Raw genomic sequence first — 21,406 nt, forward strand, 5'->3', positions numbered from 1 at the left:
GAAGGGGATGACAGATTGGGAGAAAATAAAAAGGTCAAGGAACCGGAGATTTCAACAGGGTCGAAGAGAGTTACGAGGGCCAGAAGTAAAAGAAATAGGCTGTGGTCAGAGTAATATACTGGGGCTTAAGATTTCAGAGGAAGTTTATTTCTAGAGATGATGTATGTTGCTTTCCTACTGATTTAAGGTTAGAAGATGGGATATGTGTTACTCCCCCAAAAATGTTTATCTCAAGACAGAGCAAAATCAGGGGCACCTGGGTGGCTCTGTTGGTTGAGTATCTGCCTGCCATGATGCCAGGGTGCTGGGATCAAGTCCCATATCAGACTCCTTGCTCAGCTCCTTTTCCCTCTCCCTGCTTGTGCTCTCTTGCCCTCTCTCTCTGTCAAATAAGTAAATAAAACCTTTAAAAATAAAATCTTTAAAAAAAAGATACAGCAAAATCACACTTAATAAACCAAAAAATCTTCTCAAATCCCCAACACAGATGCTATGATCAAGACCACTGATGTTCACATAATAACAGACCTAGATTTAAGTCCTAGCATGGCCACTTAACAATTGACCTTGAGAAAGTTGCCTACCTCCTCAGAAGCTCAATTTCATTATCTGTAAAATGGATATAATACTGCCACTATCTTGCAGGGTTATTATGAAGTTAAATGAGCAAACATACAAAATGCTTAGCACAAGGAATGGCACAAATAAGCCCTCAAAAATGATTAGCTATTAGAAATTCTGTTTCTATGTAAGAAGTAACCATACTTCACCCCTACCTCTCACACTGAATACAATTCTAAAACCTGGCGAAAATTCAGGGAACATTTGATGACTGCAAAAATTACACAGTAGCAGGTGGAACAGGTGAGAATTTGAAATAACAAAGAGCCCATGCCCAGACACAGCATGATGAGATTGCTGAAAAGTAATCAGAACAAAAAAGAGTAGAATAATAGAGAGAGAGCATTTAAAAACCCTTATATTTATAGTCCACTGGTTTTTCACAAAAGACAATTTAACTTGGAAAGGATAGTCTTTTCAACTGAAGGTATCAGGACAATTGGATACCCACATGCAAAAACAGATTAATGTAACCCTAACTTTACATGACGTGTAATTCAGCAATTAATTCAAAATGGTTCATAGACCTAAATGTACAAGCTAAAACTGTAAGTCCTGCAACAGAATACGTATGAGAAAATCTCTGCAACCTTGGGTTAAAAAAGAAATCTTGGTTATAGGACCAAAAGCAGAAGTCATGAAAAAAAGTAAATTTGACTTCGCCAAAATCACAAACTTCCAAGCTTCAGAAGATATTGTTAAGAGAGGTGACATTAGTGAAAATGGCAGAGTACGGACCTCCTGAAATTTTCTCCTCCATAAAAGCAATGAGAACACTGTCAAAAACCATCAGGATCAGCTTTCCAGGACTCTAGAAATTAACCAAAGGCCTGCAGCAATCTGAAAAATATTTATTCAATAAAAATAGCTAAACCTCAGCAAGAATAATAAATTTTGTGGCATTTTAACTCGCCCTTTCCTTGTCCCTTTTTTTCCCAGGTCCGTGGTAACCTTGAAAACCAACAATGTGAAATCCCAGTGAAAACCAGCAGCCTGGCGGCTACCAGAGAGGGAAGAACGGGGCTGGAATACCTCCAAAGCACCACTGTCAGAGAACAGTCATCTAGGTGGCCTTTCTAGTAGTTTCCTGGAAGATTTCACAGGCAAGGCTCTCCTTGATGTAACTCAAAGCTCACCAACCAGTGCTCAGAGCCTTCTTCCCCAGAACTTTTGTCAAAAATAATCAGAGGCAGGGTGTGCCTGGGTAGCTCAGTCCGTTAAGCATCTGCTTGCAGCTCAGGTCATGATCCTGGTGTCCTAGGACCAAGTACCACATCAGGCTCCTTGCTCAGCGGGGAACCCGCTTCTCCCTCTGCCTGCTGTCCCCCCTGCCTGTGCTCTCTCTCTTTCTCTGACAAATAAATAAATAAAACCTTTAAAAAAAATACTCAGAGGCAGTTGGTGAATTCTTCCCCTGCCTGAGGTGGTAGAGCTGGGATAAACAATAGGTTAACCAAAAACGCCTAGACAGAAATTTGGGGGAATGGAATGTCCTTAGAGGGCAGAGAAAAGCTCCAACATATTTCCAGGAATCTAGAAGGCCACACATGTGCATAGGCCTGTCCTCATGGCTGGAGCTGTATGCACGCTCAGGAAAAACTAGAAAAAACCCTAAGCTCTTACCTGACTAATCTTAAGTCTCTGCATAAGCAGGAAGTGAGGGTTAAAATGGAGTTGTAAACTGCCTGGCTGACTATGGAAGATGTGCTCAGTTTGCATACAAATCCTCCATGACTAGGAAATCCCTTAGTTCTGGGAAGAGTACTAGTTCTAGGAATAATTAAAACACTGTGTTAAGTAAGTTAAAGAAGGTCACATGGTCCCATTTATAATGAAATGTCCAGAATAGGCAAGTTCATAGAGAGGAACAATAGAATAGTTGCTATCTGGGCTGGGAGAAGAAAAAGGGACTGAGAACCATCTCTCGGGTGATGGACATGTTCTAAAATTAGATTGTGATGATGGCTGACCAACTCTGTAAATTTATTATAAGTCACCGAACTGTACATTTAAAATTAGTGAGTTTAATGCTATGTCAATCATAACACAATAAAAAAGTGGGGGGAAAAATGACCTAACTACATTCTATAGTAAACTCATTAAAAAAAATGAAACTTACTTTCAAATATAGTAATATAGATAGGATAAAAGTAAAATGGACAGAAAGTAGTTCTAGAATGTTGGAGTAAGGACCTTGAAAATCCGCTCTTTCCATAAACCCAAAACTCATTAAAAATTAAACTTTTGATAAGTCTGGAAATTAAATAGAGGCATACAACAATAGGAAGAACAGTTACTCAAGAAAAACAGCTGAGTCTCACTAAGAACAGTAAGATTTACTGCATTTCAACTTTCTGTAATCATGATTTCCTCTCTCCAACTTTGCAGTAGCCTTGAAAGCCAACAATCTTGCAACTGTGGTAACTGTAAATAAAACAGCAGCTTAGCTGATCTTATAGGAAGTAGAGCAGTCTGAAGTTCACCAAAAGCCCCATCCTAAGAGAACTGTCACTGCTTGACCAGCCTAGTACTTCACTGAAAAGCTATAATCTGAGGGTTTGTCTTTGACTTGGTTCACATCTCACTCTGCAGAACAGCCCAGCCCTAAGGCATTTGTCAAAACGAATTGGTGAGGGTTGTTCAACACTGTAGCTGCTTGAGAAAGCATTACCAGTTGGGGCTAACAAGAGGACGACAAAAAAGTTAAAAGAAGACATAGGGAATGAGCACACACTTACGGTTTTCAAAAATATACTACAAAGCTATAGCAATGAAAACATGGTATTAGCATAAAGACAGACATACAGACCAGTGGAACAGACTAGAAAGCCCAGAAATACACCCTCACATATATGGTCAACTGGTCTTTGGCAAGAGTGGCAGAATACACAATGGAGAAAGGATAGTCCCTTCAATAAATGATGCTAGAAAACTGAATCTCCGCATGGAAAAGAATGAAATGGGGCCCTTATTTTATACCGGTTACAAAAGTCAATTAACAGTGGATTAAAGACTTGGGGCACCTGGGTGGCTCAGTGAGTTAAACCCTCTGCCTTTGGCTCAGGTCATGATTCCAGGGTCCTGCGATCGAGCCCCGCATCAGGCTCTCTGCTTAGCAGGGAGCCTGCCTCCCCCTCTCTCTCTGCCTGCCTCTCTGCCTACTTGTGATCTCTGTCTGTCAAATAAATAAATAAATAAATAAATAAATAAATCTTTAAAAAATAATTTAAAAATATTTTAAAAATGGATTAAAGACTTAAAAAGAAGACCTGAAACTCTAAAACTCCTAGAAAAAAACAGAGGAAAATTGTCTTGACATTGGTAGTGGTGATGATTTCTTAAATATAACTACGAAAGCACAGGCAAGAAAAGCGAAAATAGAAAGTGGAACTATATCAAACTAAAACCTGCACAGCAGAAGACATAATTAACAGAGTGAAAGACCATATATCCAATAAAGGGTTAATATCCAAAACATATAGGGAACTCCTACAACTCAACTTAACTATACTGGAATTCAAAATTTTTAAGATTTATTTATTTATTTGAGAGAGAGAAAGCATGAATGGGGGGAGTGGCAGAGGGAGAGACTCTTTAAGCAGACTGCCCACTGAGTACAGAGCTCAACACAGGGCTCAGTCTCACAACCCATGAGATCACGACCTGAGCCAAAAGCAAGGGTTGGACACTTAATCCACTAAGCCACCCAGGGACCGCTGGAATTCAAATTTTAAACAAATTATTTACCATGAGAGACTATGGACTCTGAAAAACAATCTGAGGGGTTTGAATTGACGGGTGGGTGGGAGGTTGGGGTACCAGGTGGCGGGTATTATAGATGGCACGGATTGCATGGAGCACTGGGTGTGGTGAAAAAGTAATGAATACTGTTATTTTTGAATAAATAAAAATAAATTTTAAAAAATTATTTAAAAATTAAAATAAAAAAACCTGGGGCGCCTGGGTGGCTCAGGTCATGATCCCACAGTCCTCGGATAGAGCTCCACATCGGGCTCTCTGCTCAGTGGGAAGCCTGCTTCTCCCTCTCCCACTACCCCTGCTTAGGCTCTCTCTCTATGTCTCTCTCTGTGTCAAATAAATAAATAAAATCTTAAAACAAAAAAAAAATTTAAAAACCTGATTAAGAAATGTGCAAAGTATTAGTATAGACATTTTTCCAAAGAAGATATACAAATGGCCAACAGGAATATGAAAAAGTGCTCAAGAGCCTTAATCATCAGGGAAATGGCAATCAAAACCACAGTGAGATATCCCCTCACAACTGTTAAAATAGCCAACATCAAAGAAAACAAAATATAACAAGTGTTGGTGAGGATCTGGACAAACTGGAATCTTTATACACTTTCAGTGGGAATGTAAAATGGTGTAACTACTACAGAGATCACTTAGGTTTCTGCAAAAGTTTAAAAATAGAAATACCATGTGTTAAAACAACCCTACCGCTAAGTATTCATTCAAAGAACTGAAATCAGAGCCCGTACTTCTGTATTCAGCGCTATACTGTTCACGACAGCCAGGATGCGGAAACAACGTAACTGTCCATCAATGAATGAAGATAATGTGGTATATACATACAATGGGATATTATTCAGCCTTAAAAAAAGAAGAAAATCCTGCCACCTTGACAACACAGATGAACCTTGAAGACATTCTGCTAAGTGAAATAAGCCAGGCACAAAAGGACAAATGCTGCCAACTTATGTAAGGTATATAAAATAATCAAACACAAAGAAGAAGAGAATATAATGGTGGTTTCCAGGGGCTGGGGTAAGGGGAAAATGGGGAGTTATTATTCAAAGTTTATAAAGTTTTGGCTATGCAAAATGACTAAGATCTAGAGACCCACTGTACAATGTTGTGCCTATATAATAATATTGCATTGTACATTCAAAAATTTGTTTAGTGTTCTTATAAAAAAGAAAGAAAAAGAGAAAATGAGATGTCCATAAGGGGCTCTGAGAAGTTCAGACATACTCCTGGGACTCTAGAAGGTAACAAACATGTGCTGAGCTATGTGTGTGCCCAGGAAAGTTAGTGCCTGAGAAGTCACTAATCTCTCACCTCTGGCTAACCTTGAGGCTCTGAACAAGTAGGAAGTGAAGTCTAAGGCACAGCTGCAAACTGCCTGGTGGGGCACTGAAGGAGGGACGCAACACAAACACCCTCAACAAAGGCTGATAGAACTTTTTGGTTCAAGGTACTTAAGGAAAACTTTCTCTACTCATTAGTGGACCACTCTGCTTACTGAACAGACTTCAGCAGCTGCACATGACAAAGAATTCAAATTTACAGCATTAGTCTAGGACAGTCACTATACAAACATCAAGAACAACTAACCCTGGGTGTGTGGGGGAAAATGACTTTCAGAATTGTCACATTACATTATTTTAACTGACTCATTTGCACCGAAAAAATGTTAGACTGCTCTGGACTAAATATCTGTCCCCCATCCCCCAACAGGTATTCTGAAACCCTACTGGTGATGTGATGGTAATAGGAAGTGAAGACCTTTGGGAGGTAACTGGGATTAGATAAGGTCTTGAGGGTGGAGCCCTCATGAATGGGGTCAGTACCCTTATAGAAGTAATGAGAACTTGCTTCCTCTCCCTGTTCTCTGATATGTGAGGGTTCAACAAGAAGTTAGCACTCTGAAACCCAAAACAGGGTTCTCACCAGAACCTGATCATAATGGAACCCTGATCTCAGACTTCCCGCCTCCAGAACTGTGGGAAACAAATCTGTTGTTTATAAGCTACCCAGTTGATGGTTCTTTGTTATAGCAGCCTGAGTTGATTAAGACAAAGACATTGAAAAAGAGGGAAAGAAAAGGAGAACATGGCCCATACACAGGAAAGAAGAAACAGTCAACAGAAGCTTTCATGAGAAAGCACACTGGGCTTCTCAGACAAAACTTTTAATCAGTTGTTGTTAAAGTTCTTCAAACAATTAAAGAAAACCATGTATAAAGAACTAAAGGAATGTTTCAGAATGCCTTACCAAATAGGGAATAAAAATAAAGAGACAGAAATTATAATAAAGAACTAAATAGAAATTCTGGAGTTGAAAAGTACAGTAACTGAAATGAAAACTATACTAGAGGGGCCCAACAGAAGATCTGGGCTGACAGAAAAATCAGCAAACTTGAAGATATGTTGACTACTCATCTAAGGACGATTACTCTGAGGAGCAAAAACAAGAAAGAATAAAGAAAAAATAACAGCCTTAGAGACCTGTGGGTAAGCATCATGCACACCAACATATCCATAATGGAAATTTCAGAAGAAGAAAGAGCACAAAGAGTATTTGGAGAACTAATGCCTGAAAACTTCTTAAAATTGATGAAAAGCATTAATCTACACATTACAGAACCTTGAAAGAATCCAAGTAGGACAAACTCAAGGGACCTATTTGGAGTCTGTCCAAGAGACATTCAGACATGTAGCCAAACTGTCAAAATCAAAAGATGAAGATTGAATCCTGACTGTAGCAAGAGAGAAGAGACTCATCATGGACAAGGAGTCCTAAATAAGATCAATAGTTGGCTGCTCAACAGGAACTACATGGGCCAGAAGGCAGTAAGATGACATATTTGGTGTGCTAAAGGAAAAAGACTATCAACCAAAAACTTCAGACTGGCAAAAAACTATACTTTAAAACTAAAGGAGAGGGGCGCCTAGGTGCCTCATTTGGTTAGGCATCTGCCTTTGGCTTGGGCCATGATCCCAGAATCCTGGGATCGAGTCTCAAATCAGGCACTCTGCTCAGAAGGGAGCCTGCCTCTCCTTCTCCCTCTGCCTACTTGTGCTCTCTCTGTGTCAAATAAATAAATAAACTGACAAACAAAAAAAACTTAAAAAAACAAAAAAATAAAAACAGAGAAGAAATTAAGACATTCCAAGATAAGCATAGACTAAAAGAATTCATCACTATAAGACCTACCCTATGAGAAAACTGTAGGGAATACTTCAGGCTGAAATAAATGAACACTCTTCAGGAACTCAAAAAAAGAAAACTATAAAAAGTTGACTGTATAGGAAAACATAAAAAAAAACAGTATATATGTATTTGTCTTTGTAACTCATTTTCTTGTCCTGACTTAGGAAATAACTACATAATGAAATAATTTTAATACTATGCTGATGAGCTTGAAATCTATAAAGATGTAATTAGTGTGACAGTAGTAGTACAAAGGAAGAAGGAGAAAACAGATAAAAAGGACTAAGTTTTTGAGTATTTCTGAAATTACGTCAGTATTAATACAAACCTTTTTTTTAAACTAAGATGTTAATTATAATCCCCAAGACAACTATTAAAAAAGCAACTAAAAAGATAGTAAAAGAAGCAACACGTTAATTAAAATTATATACTGGAAAAACCTACTTCATGTGAAGGAATAAATGGAATAACAGAGGGGAAGAAAAGAAAGACGACAAAGAGTAAAATGGCAGACCAAATCCTATTTTAGCAAAAGATTCCAATTACATAGATTAAATATAAATGAACTAAACACTCAATTGGAAAAGTAGATTAAAAAAGGAAAACTCAACCTAACTATTTGCTGTCCATAAGAGATACACTTTAGGGGTGCCTGGGTGGCTTAGTCGGCTAAGCATCTGCCTTCAGCTCAGGTCATGACCCCAGGTCCTGGGATGGAGCCCCTTGTTGGGCTCCCTGCTCAGTGGGGAGCCTGCTTCTCCCTTTCCTCCCTGTTCGCTTGTGATCTGTTGCTATCTCTCTCTCTCTCTCTCAAATAAATAAAATCTTTTTAAAGAAAGAGAAAGAGATACACTTTAGACTTTTTAAAAAGTTAATGGAAAAAGATGCTCCATGCAAAAAAAGAATCAAAGTAGAGCAGGGTATAAGAAATTCTTCATTCTTCTTCCTTCCTTGGTAAGTCTAGCTAAGGATTCTGAATTTTCTTGATCTTTCCAAAGGACCACTTTTGGTTTTGCCTATTCTCTGTATTTTTTAAATTATTTTTTATTTTTATTATTATTATTTTTTTGCTCTAAGCTTATCATTTTCTCCCTTCAGTTTGATGTGGGTTTAGGTTTCTCTTTTTTTTTTTTTTTTGTAGTCTCTTTATTTTTGGAGAAGTTACAGGTTCACAGCAGAACTGAGGGGAAGGTACACGGATTTCCCACATTACCCCATTCCCACACATGTATAGCCTATCCCATTATCAATATCCCCCATCAGAGTGGTATAGTTTTACAACTAATGGATCTACATTGACTCACTATGATTACAATTATGGTTCACTCTTGGCATTACACAGTCTAAGGATTTGGACAAATTATTCTAGCTTTTAAAAAAATTTTATAGGTCTTAAGGTAAAAGGTTTTGGTTATTAATTTAAGAGCTTTCTTCTTTATTAATATGGGAATTTATAACTATAAATATCCCCCTAAGCCCTGCTTTTACTGCATCATGTAAGTTTTGGTATGTTAAGTTTTGTTTTCATTCATCTCAAAGCATTTTCTAATGTCCCTGGTGACTTCTTTTTGATCTATCAGTTATTCAGTAGAGTGTCATTCCATTTCTGCATATTTGTACATTTTCTAAATGCCCTTCTATTACTGATTTCTAATTTCATTCAACTGTGAATGGAACTGGCAAGAGTGAACATCTTTGTCTTATTCCTGATACTGAGGGAAATATTTCAGTCTTTCACCATTTATTATGAAGTTAATTACTAACACAATCATTAACACAAACATATGGCCAATTTATTTCTGACAAAAATATGCAAAGGCAAGTAAATAGAGAAAAATACTCTCTTCAACATATGGTGCTGAAACTACTAGAAACTCACAGGCAAAAAACTGAACCTTAACCTAAACCCCACACTTTATAAAAGCATCAAGACAAAATAGATCATAGATCTAAATGTAGAATATACAACCATTAAACTGTTTAAAGAAAAATCTTATTCATAATCTGCTGTCAAAGAGTTCTTTGACATAAAAAAGTATAATATGAAAGAAAAATTCTTTCTGATAATTGGATAACTGGATTATATAAAAATTTAAAACATCTGCTCTGAGGCAAAAAAAACCTTGTGTACTAAAAACTACAAAATGTTGCTAGAAGAATTAAAAATACAAATAAATGCAAAGACACCCCTTGTTCATGAATTGAAGACATAGTATATCATTAAGATGTCAATATTACCTAAAGTGCTATACAGATTCAGTAAAATCCCTATCAAAATTCCAATGACATTTCTTCCAGAAATAGAAAAACCCATCCTACAATTCATATGGTGTCTCAAGGATTCCTCAATAGTGAAAATCTTGAAAAAGAACAAAGTTGGAGGTCTCACACTTTCTGATTTCAAAACTTACTACAAACCTATGGTAATTAAAACAGTGTGGCACTGGCATAAACACAGACATACATACCAGTGGAATAGAATGGATAGCCTAAGAACAGACTCATATTTATGGTCAAATAATTTTTGGAGAGGGTGCTAAGAACATTTAATGTGTAAAGGACAGTCTTTTCAACAAGTAGTATTGGGAAAACTAGATTATCAATGTGCAAAAAACAAAGTTGGATCCTTACCTTATAACATATATAAAAAATTAACTCAAGATGGACCAAAGACCTAAACATAAGGGCTAAAACTATAAAATGCTCAGGAGATAACATAGGAGAAAACCTTTATGAAATTAGATTTGGCAATGATTTATTGGCCATGACACCAAAAGCATAGTCACAAAAGAAAAAACTGACAAATCAGACTTCACCAAAAACGTAAGCTTTTGTGCATCAAAGGACACTATCAACAGAGTGAGAAGGCAACTCATGAAATGAAGGGAAATACTGGCAAATTATTTACCTGATAAGGGAATTAAATTTAGAATATGCAAAAAAAGCTGACAACTCAACAAAAAATAAACAACCAGTTTAAATAATGGGCAAAGGCAGTACACAGACATTTTTCCAAAGAAGGTACACAAAGGCCAAAAAGCACATGAAAAAGATGCACAACATCACTAATCATTAGGGAAATGCAAATCAAAACCACACAAAGTACCACTTCACACCCACTAGAATGGCTGTCACAAAATAGAAAAGAATTTAAGTGTCGGGCAAGGGGGTGGGGGAAACTGGAATCCTTCTTCATTGCTGGTGGGAATGTGCAATGATACAGCCTCTGTGGAAAACAGTATGGTGGTTCCTCCAAAGATTGAACACAGAATTGCATATGATCCTGCAATTCCACTTCGGGGTATATATGCAAAAGAACTGAATGCAGGGACTTGAACAGACACTTGTACATCCAGTTTCACAGCAGCATTATTTACAATAGCCAAAGGCAGAAGCAGCACAAGTGTCTACGGACAAACGAAGGGATAAACAAAATGTGATAGGTACATATAATGGAATATTATCCAGCCTGAAGGAAGGAAGGAAGTTCTGACACATGGATGACCTCGAAGACATGAAGTGAAATAAGCCAGACACAAAAGGACAAATGCATGATTCCACTTATATGAGGCACCTAGGGTAGTCAAATTCACAAAGACAGAAGGAATGGTGGTTGCCAGGGGCAAAGGGGAGGAGTGTAAGGGGAGAAGGTGTTTAATGGGTACAGAGTTTCGGTCTGGGAAGAGAAAGAAATTCTGGAGGTGGATAGTGATGATGGTTGCAGAACAATGTGAATATACTTAATGCCACAGAACTGTACACTGAAAACATGGTTAAAATGGTCAATTTTATGTTAGGTATATTTTACCATGACTTAAAAAGTTTGTTCTGCAAAAGACACTGTTCAGAGAATGAAAAGATAAGCTACAGACTGGGATAAAATATTTGCAAATCATATATCCGTCAGAGAACTGCATTTAGAACATGTAAAGAACTCTCAAAAGTCATGAAGAAAATACACAACCCAGTTAAAAACCAGCACAAGATTGGAACAGACACTGCAGCAAACAGGATAGAAAGATGGCAAATAAGCACATGAAAAGATGTTCAACATCATTAGCTACTAAAGAAAAGCAAATGAAAACTACGATGAGATACCACTGCACGGCTACTAGAAGAACTAAAATAAATACCAACAATACCAAATGCCGACAAAGATGTAGAGCAACTGGAACTCTCATACATTGCTGGTGGGAATGCAAAATGGTTCAGCCATTCTGGAAAATGGTTTGGCAGCTTCTTATAAAGTTAAACAAACACTTACCATATGACCCAGTAATCCCACTCCTTATTTACCTTAGAGAAATAAAAATTTATGTTCACACAAAAACCTGTACAAAAATGTTTGTATCAGTATTATTCATAGTCACCATAACCTGGAAACAGCCCAAATTGCACTTCAATGGGTAGATGGATACACAAATCTGGAATATCCGCACAATGGAATGCTACTCAGCAAAATGAAAGAACTATCAATACACACGACTTGGATGACTCTCAAAGGCATTATACTAAATGAAAGAAGCCACACTTAAAAGATGATGTGCTGTACGATTCCATCTTTATGACATTCTTTAAAAGACACAACCATAGTGATGGAAAATAAATCAGGGATTACCAAAGATTATGGGTGGAGTTGGGGGTGACCATCAATGATGGGATGAGGGACTTTTAGAGTGATCAAGCTGTTCTCTATCCTGATTGTGGTGGTGGTTACATGAATTTACATGATTTACATGATTTACAATTCATGGAATTATACACCAAGGAAAAAATAAGAAAGAAAAACAGACAATTTTATTGTAAATTCATTTTTAAAATAAAAGAGAATATTGCTATTATACCATCATCATCATAATAGTTATACTTTAGTGATTAATAAAAAGATTCAGAATGAGTTGTGAAATAGAATCCAAAAATCATTAAGGTCATTTTATGTCTGGTACAATAACATAAAGGTATAGAGAAAAAAAATTAACAACACTAAATGTAAAAGTTTTACAACTTTTAATATCTCCTCTCTTTAATATTCTTTATCAGGATAAATGGCTCCCTCTGGATCATTTCCTACAAACATTGTCATATACTGAATATGGAATTAAATAAGCACTCAACTCAGAAGTCTGGGACCCTATGTTACATTCCTAAATCTAACACTGTAAGAAAACTCTCGACTTGCCTTTTGTGCCTAATTTTATCTTCCTCTTCATTGAGGTCATGTACTTGTCTGCACTTGTCTTTTTGTGGTATGCTGTGAAGGTTTAAAGCAAGGAGTTTCAAAGATAGGAAACAGAACAGATTCATACACCACCCACCCACCCCAAATACCAGGTACTGCTCTAGGTGATTTACATGTATTACCTCACTTAATCCTCCTAACGAATGTAGGTCTTATTAATATTCTCATTTTACAAGATGAAGACACTGAAGTGTAGGGTGGTAACTTGCCCAACATCTTACCACAAGCTAGCTAAGTGGGGGAGCCAGGGTTTTTCCAGTAGTCTGCCTCCAGAGCTCATGCTCTTAATCAGTATAATCAGTATACTAGGTCTCTCCACAAGAGGCTGTTCACTTGTTTTCATTCCTTCCTTCACCACTGCTCTTCCATGTCTATGGTCTCTGTCTCTAACAAAGCATTCATTCATGCTCATGGCTTTACCTGTCTGCCACCTGAGTGTCCGTGATTGCCACGTCTATGCAGCCAGCTCTGACCACTCCACTGACTTCCCTGCTGCATTTCCGACCACCTTCTCAATAAGTGCATTTAATGATCCTGCCATTCTTACCAAATCAACATGTTTCAAACTGAACTCGTCTTTCATCAGAAACTCCCCATAAAGACTTCCTTAATTTTGCCAGTTGTTAAAAAGTCACACAGGCTTGAAAACATCTGGGTTGTCTCTGACCTCACCTTCGACCCTCCTCCTTCATTCTCAGTCAGTAAGTCTAACCAGTTCTTCCTTTGTGATGTCTCTTATAACCACACCTACCTCTCTTTCCAATACCACTGCCATCATTCTAGTCTAGATCTCCATGCCTAGATGACCATAATGCCTCCTAAATCATTCTCGCTGCTTTCAGTTCTTTCTCTGTCTCATCCTATTTTTTTGGCCACTAGATTCATCCTTTTCAAATACTGCTTTTACCGGGTTACTCCTGGCTCAGAATCCTTTCACCATATCCAAACTATCTGAATAACTGACTCTGTACAGGTCTCTACTACCCACCAAATAAGGTCTAAAATTTTTAGCTACCTTTCTAACCTGGTCTTTCACAAGAGCCCCAAACACCCAATAGTGTTCATACCATCTGCTGCAAATGAATTGCTTTTCCTTCTCCTTACTACAGAATAGGTAGTATTAAAAGAGCACTGAAATCTTACCTCCTCTGAGAGGCCTTCTTCAGTTATGCCAAAGCACGGTGGCCTTTCCCTCCTATGAACTATAGCACTTAACAACTATATCCAGTGTTGTCACCAAATGTTACATGGTTCTCTCTCCAACCAGACTATAATTGCTACAAGGTCAGGAACGATTTCCTAAACTTCTGAGCACCTCCCACAGTGCCTAGCAAAACTTATCTGTTAAACTAATACTTTCTGGTTAAGATGCATAACATTTATCTATATATTTTGTGCTCATATACAGTTCAGCCCAAAGACCCTTCACAGTCTAGCCTTACCTCCCTTTCCAGTGTCACTCCCTCGCATCCCCTGCTGTGCCCCATACTTCCTGCCACAATGAATTTCTCATTGTCCCCTAGATGCACTATGTCCCTTCACAGACCCGTTCCTGTTCACCTACTATCTGTAATGCCCTCTTACCTTATTTACCTGACAAATGACTGTTGCTCTATCAAGGCTTAGTACAAATGTCAACTCCTGACTCCCCCCAACTAGACTTCCATGTTCAATGTTCTGTGCTCCCTTAGCATTTTATTCACATCTCTGTATCAGTGATTTCCATGTGGTATCACAACTGACTATGTACATATTTGTGTCTGCCACGGACATATACATTCCTCAAGGAGACTGATTGTTTGTCCTTCCCCTACTCCCTTCACTAACTCTTCATATTTAATGCTGTTAAATCTTTCTCAGTGAAAGAGCACATTAAAGTCAGTGGCAATCACATACCTTGGTAATAAAGAGCCTTGAGGAAGGAGTGCCGATCGGCTCCCTGAAATAAAGACTTTTCGATTTCCATTTCTCGCCGGGTCAGCTGTTTGCTCTTGGCAAATCTCTGTGGTAGGCAGAGGATGCGCTGACGCTCCGAGATCCTTTCTTCAATATCTTGAAGACGGTTCTGGATTGCTTCCGGGGTTGCCCTCAGTCTTGTCCTCTGAAACCAGAGAAATGAGATGGCATGTGTCATAGAGAACACAGCCTGAAAGTGATGATCTAATGCCTCAGATAAAAAAGAAGCTGGTGAAGGACCAGAGGTGACTGTTCATAGAGGTGTTCATAAAGTCAAGGAAGACATTAGCTTTACCAAGACCCCTATCACAGAAACCAAAGAAAACTCACATACAGAGCTCAGTTTGGTAAGAACTAAAAATGAAAAGGCTCTCAGTGTTAAAGGAAGCGATCTTCCCCTTGATTCTTTAGGAAAAATAAAAGTGGCCCCACTCACCTTTTCACCTGAAACATGGCTCTTCCAGATCAAGATTTCTGTTTCATTGAGCCCCAGTTCCCTAAGAGAAGCAGTTTCCTGGTCCTTCTCATGCAGTGTCTGGAACTGGGACAAAGTCATAGTCCCAGCTGCTTCCTTCCCAAAGGGCTTGTACATAGTACCAGGAGCAAAGCTCTCTTTCTTAGACACACATCTGCAAAACAAGCAGGAAGCAAGTTAAGAATATCTTCAGGTTACCACAATTTACAGAAATAGGACTAGCCATTAAAAGAGGCACAATGGAACATACTAGCGATTTCTCTCTCATGGCCTATTTCTAGGCTGACAGCACCACTGCAATGACATGGAATTCTGTCCTTATTCCCCTCACCCAGGGCCAATAAATGAGTGAATCAAATATTTACTGAATACCTACTACACATCAGACACTGGGCCAGGTACGGAGCATTTAACCGCAAAAAAAGATAAAAATGGTTTCTGCTTTTGCAGAAGAGAATCAAGTAAACAGACAATGATCTTATTGGGTTACAAGTGTTATGTATGTTAAGGGAAGACAGGAACGGGCACCTAGCCCAGACTTAGTGGGATATGGGAGGCTTCCCAGAGGAAGAGACACAGAAGCAAAATGCTGTCCAATAAGTAGAAGTTGGCCAAGGAAAAGGGAGTGGGAGAGGAGTGTTCCATCCGGCCTTTCAGAGGCGTCGGCCACCTGGAGGTGAGGGTCTATGATACTCTACCTGTTCGCAAAATCAATACCTACTCCTCAATGGAGACAGAGGTATCAAGTTGATGCTGAAGGAGGCTTTTCAGCTGCCTCTCCCCTTCTGTTTCCAACTCCTCCAGGACATGCTCACCACTTTTCACACAGCTATTTACCCTGGAGCAGATATAAGAATGTATACAGAAAGCAGAAGAAATAGTCAATCTCAAAACATGTTCTTTAGCTATATTATCTACCAGTAGTGACCCCATTTGTTTGAAGACACCCTTCTGTTTGTTGCCCTTCATCATTCATTCATCCTACAAATGTTTACTAAATACCTACTTCCATGCAGTGCACTGTGCTAGGTACTGATGCAGTCAAAGATATTCAAGGCACAGTCCCTATCCTCAAGAAGCTTGCAATTTATTTAGGGCCTGTGTATATGTGTTGTGTTGTATGCCTACGCGGGGAAGGAGGGAGAGGGAAGGGGAGAGAGGGAGGATGAGAAAAGTACGAGATGACTGGGAGCTAGGATGGTAAATGAAGACTTTGGAAAGGTAATTCTTAAACTGGCATTTGAAGGACTGGGTATGATGAAGGAAAGAAAAGGGAGGCTGAATAAGAAGAGACAGAAATATGTTCTGGGGAATAGGAAGCTCCCTTCAGTTGGCATTCACATATAAGCACTAGGAGATAATCTTGGAGGGGGTAATTAGACACGGATTTTGAAAGGCCTTAAATACTCCAACTAAGGGGCCTGGGTCTTCATGTATAGATATCAGAAAGCAATTTATTAGGCAGTTAAGTGGCAGGGTACAAATGATGGTTTAGGAAAATGAATGTGGTTATACTATGTCTTGTGGATTCATAGGAAAGAAACCAGAATAATGAGTTGGGAAACTCTTTAAATTTGTCGAGCATAACACAAAGAAAGTTCAAACTGGCGTGGTAATAGTGGAAACAGAAAAGGAGACTTAGATGAGCGAGGCCTTTTGAAGGCAGGGGTAAGGAAGAAGTCAAAGATAAACCTGAAAGTTCAAGCTGTATAACTATGAGAATAATGGTACCAATGAAGGAAAGAGGAAAATCCAGATGGAATAAATGTTTTCAGAAGGGGAAAGTCAGTATTGTCTTAGCCAGGCTGAGTCAACTACCTATTACAACTGACATGCCAGCATGAAATATCAGGAATGCTGATATTTGTATGCTCAGTATGAAAGACATACTGAGTCTGAGGTGACAGTATAAGTGATACTGGCTAACAGGAAACCGAGAGATGGAAGAATTGTACAGGTGAGAGTCTGAGGCTGGACATGGAAATCTCGAGTCATCTGTGTTGGCAGGATCTGGAGCTGTGAAAGAGGAGCAGATCTCCAGAGAGTATAGAAACAAATGCAAAGAGGGTCATGACACTTTATAGCTGAGGCACTACTCTGTAGAAATCTAGGTAATGCTATAAACTAGCCAATCCTAAGTAAGTGAAAAACTCTTACTAGAGTGTAAATAGCAGGACCAGTAGAGCATGCAACAACAGATGATAAAAGACAAAAATGAAATGAGTTAATTCCAAGAGAAAAACAAGTATGAAATACCTTCTTTATAAAATAGTCCTTTACCATTTGGGTTATGAGCAAGATCTCATACTCTAGAAAGACTGAGGCCTATTTTTAGAAAATTTTAAAATATCCTTCCTTAGGCCCATGGTTTTAAAAAAAACTTCCTTCTAAGTATCTCAATTTTTATTTATTATTTAAAATTCTGAAATTTCTTACTATGTTTAAAGTGGCTTTGAAAGGAATAAACCCCAGTTAACTACATCAGTACACATGAACCTCAAAAAGAAATGCCGAGTGAAATAAAGGCAAGTCACAGAAAAATTCATACAGTCTGTATCCATTTACAGAGTTCAAAAATGGATAACACTAGCAACATTTTGTTTAGAGATAAATTCATCTGTGGTGGACCTATTTTTTTAAAGCAAGGTAATGATTAAAGCCAAATTCTGGATGGTGATCCCCTCAGGGAGAAAGGAGGAAGGAGAAGCAATCAGGGAGGGGCACACAGGGGACTTCTTAAAAAATTTTATTTATTTGAGAGACAGAGGGAGTGAGAGAGAGCACAAGCAGTGTGAGGGGTCAAGGGATAAGCAGAGGCCCCGCTGAGCAGGGAGCTGGATGAGGGGCTGCATCCCAGAATCTGGGATCATGACCAGAGCTGTAGGCAGACCCCAACGAATGAGCTACCCAGGCGCCCCCAAGGGACCCATAAGACACTGCTAATGTTCTATTTCTAAAGCTTTAGTGGGTCCGAATCTATTATTATTCTTTAGACTGTACATATGCATTATTTTGCATGTATGAAATATCACAATAAGCATTTTTTAAAAGTCATTTTGAGGCAGGGAAACGTTTGTTTAAAAGATGCAGAAACCAACAATACAGGAGAGCATAATATCAGAACTTTAAATGCACCGCTCTATTCCAGAGTGATTATTCTACTTTGCAGTGAATCCAAAACTAATTTAATGAGGATCCTTTAAAAAAGCCATTGTGTACTGTCAACAACTGTGAAGCTCCGGCTTTCAACAATGACCAGCTAAGTTAAAGCTGCCATTTCCTGCAGAACCAGTAGGGGGAACTGCTTACAGCGCTGCTTTTCTTTCCCTATGATACACTGAGCCCGTTTTGTACTTTCCGTCTAAATTTTTAGAAACAAAGTATCAGTAGCTTAGGTTAAGATTTGAAAGCTCTACATGCTCTCAGGGCCCGAGAAAGTCTTCCTTAGTAAACAAACACTGCAAAAAAAAAAAAAAAAAAACACACCCCCCCCCCTTCCCGCCCCCACCGTGTGCCCTTCCGAGGATGAGATGGAGGTAGGGCGGGACGGGGAAGAGCTGGCCTGGCTTTCTCCCGCACTGGGCATCAGTCGGCCAAGACCCTTTTACCTGGGTGGGTCCGTGTGAAGTAGTAAGAAGCCACAGCATCCGTGCAGCTCCCGGGGCCGGAGCCGTGGCCTAGATGCCTGTGCTGGCAAGGCATTCCTACGGGAACCGGCGACGGAGGCCCTTCCTGAACTTCGCCCCGCAGGCCTGTCTAGCCCGTCTCCCCTCCTCCCTCCTCTTTTGTCTTCCCGCTCACACAAAATCGCATCCCGACAACGTGACATACCCCAAACACAAAGTCATAAAAGCCATTTTCAAAGTTAAAAGGTAGATGAGAGCTCCCTTCGCCGCCTGCTCTCAGAGAAGCCCTTACCTCTTCATGTTTCCACAGGCCCCTATCTCTAACTTGGGTGAATAGGCCGCGGACTTCAAGTCCCAGAACTCTGTGCGGCAGACTCTAAGGGGATTGTGGTGGAGTACGGGGCTCTGGGAATTGTAGTCGCTCAGAGCTAAAGAAACGGAGAGTACGTACTCTACCGAGTAAGGTGTTGTAAGTTGTTTAAATATTTCTCCTGCGGGTTAACGGCAGCACCCAAAATATCCAGCTCATAAAGCTAGGAGTCATTTGAGACTTCTTGACTGTCTCATTCAAAATAGCCAAATCCTGGCTCCTCTATTTTTCCTCCAATGTATGCCTATTAAAAACCCTGGTCTGCTTTCAAGGACTTATTATCGAGCCTACCCGCTGTTTCCATCTGGGCCCCTGATCCATCCTCTGCAGTGTAGTCCGTGATCAGACACAAGTTTGACCGGATCACCTGCACTAACGGTTTTCTCTAACTGTAACAGAAGCTTAGGAGATGTTGTACTTCCTACCCTGAGAATCAGAAGTCCTTATGAATGTTTTGTTGAAGATTAGGTTGAATCAAGAGAGAGGTATAGCATAGTGGTTAAGACCATGACCTCTGAGCTCCCAGAAATGGAAATACAAACATCCCTAAGTATATGAAAAGAAGTTTAATCTCACTTAATAAGTGCGATGGAAATTTCGAAGTACAAGGACTATAAAATATATGACCTGTACTCCTCAAAACTGTGCAGGTTATCAAAAACGTGGGAAGTCTGAGAACGTGTCAGCGAAAGGAACCAAACGAGACATAAAGACTAAATGTAATGTGATATCCTGCATGGGACTCTGGAACAGAAAAGGGGCCCTAGGTAAAAACTAAAAAAATATGAATAAACTATGCACTTTAGTTTATAACATTCATTAGATGTGACAAATATACCAGAATTATAAAGATGTTAACACTAAAGGTTAAATGAGTGGAGGTATACACAACCCAGTACTATACAACTTTTCTATATATCTGAAACTGTTCTAAAAATAGTTTATTAAAAGTACACTAAAATAACATTTTCACCTGCAAGATTAGTAAAGATCCAGAAGTTTGAGGGCGCATTACTTTTGTTGAGATTGTGGGAAAATAAGCACTCTCATTACACACTGCTGGTAGGAACATAAATTGGTACAACCTCTATGGAAGGTAATGTGAGGATACAGTTGAAACCATAAATCCCCATTTCCTTCAGAACAGAAATTCAACCTCTCTGAATAGGATCCTCAATACTATATGTCAAGTGTGTGTGTGTGTGTGTGTGTGTGTAATATGTATATATGTACATGTGTATTTTATGTGTATATATTTCATACACATATACCAGTTTATATGTATTTTACATGTAAAGTTATTCACTGCAACATTGTTTATAACCAAATTTTGCAAACATAAAATACCCACAAATGTAATAAATCCATTCAATGTAAAACTGTGCAGCAGTCCTAAAGATGACAGAGTTTACTGTGGGCTGCTACTGAACAATCTAAATTATGTTTAGTGAAATAGCCAGGTGCAGAACAGTATCAATAGTATGCTTCCAGTTGTGTAAAAAGAAAGGAGGGGGATTATATGTATGTATGCTTGTGTATGCATCAAATTCCTCTGGGAAAACATAGAGACCAGTGATAAATGAATGCTTCCAGGTAGGGGAGCTGGATGATTAGCAAAAAGGGTGGGGAAAAACTTCACTTTTTATACCTTTGATTTTTGAATATTTATTACCTAGTCAACATTTTTTTTTTAATTAAAGGGACCCTTCTTATACCACAAAGAATAAAAAAAAGAAAAAGATCATGTGTTTGGGGAGCACACTGTTTGGATTTCTCAGTTCCCATAGTTAGAGAGAACATAGTAGGCAGTTTGGACTTGATCTTTTGCTTTGCAAGTTATAAGACTATGTGATTTTCAGGAAGTTTCTTTAACTGGTCTAGGACAGCTTCCTCATCTGTAAAATTGGGAGAGTACCTCTGAATAGGGTGACCATAAAGTGTTACATAAAAGTATGGTTTTAAAGTCACTTGATAGGTGGTCATCTATGAGCAAATATTCTGTCATCTGGTAGAACTTCTTCAAACTTTCTGTACTCCCATGCTCAAGTTAGAGGATAAGACAAAGAGCAGCTCCTAGAAGACACTGTACTTCCTAAGAACTTCTTACAGATTGAAAAGGTCACAGAAAGTATCTGAGCTATCCAAAACCTGTTATATGTATG

The 21,406-nt window shown here is 38.9% G+C and overlaps 1 protein-coding gene across 4 annotated transcripts in view; it reads right to left on the reverse strand.

Moving 5' to 3' along the window:
- RBM41 (RNA binding motif protein 41) overlaps nucleotides 1-19,213 on the reverse strand; it is a 54,170-nt gene extending 34,957 nt beyond the window's left edge. For 2 of the 4 annotated variants that reach the window (XM_032330477.1, XM_032330475.1), the window contains exons 1-5: nucleotides 18,857-19,158; nucleotides 15,970-16,086; nucleotides 15,210-15,402; nucleotides 14,714-14,918; nucleotides 12,758-12,829 (exon numbers count right to left, since the gene is read on the reverse strand). In XM_032330477.1, coding sequence (XP_032186368.1) covers nucleotides 12,758-12,829; nucleotides 14,714-14,918; nucleotides 15,210-15,402; nucleotides 15,970-16,086; nucleotides 18,857-19,077 — 808 coding nt within the window. In that variant the 5' untranslated portion in view covers nucleotides 19,078-19,158. The other 2 variants (XM_032330478.1, XM_032330476.1) reach the window with 2 other exon arrangements.
- Between the last annotated feature and the right edge of the window lie 2,193 nt (nucleotides 19,214-21,406).

This window comes from Mustela erminea, chromosome X (genome assembly GCF_009829155.1).
Source record: "Mustela erminea isolate mMusErm1 chromosome X, mMusErm1.Pri, whole genome shotgun sequence".
NCBI lineage: Eukaryota > Metazoa > Chordata > Mammalia > Carnivora > Mustelidae > Mustela > Mustela erminea.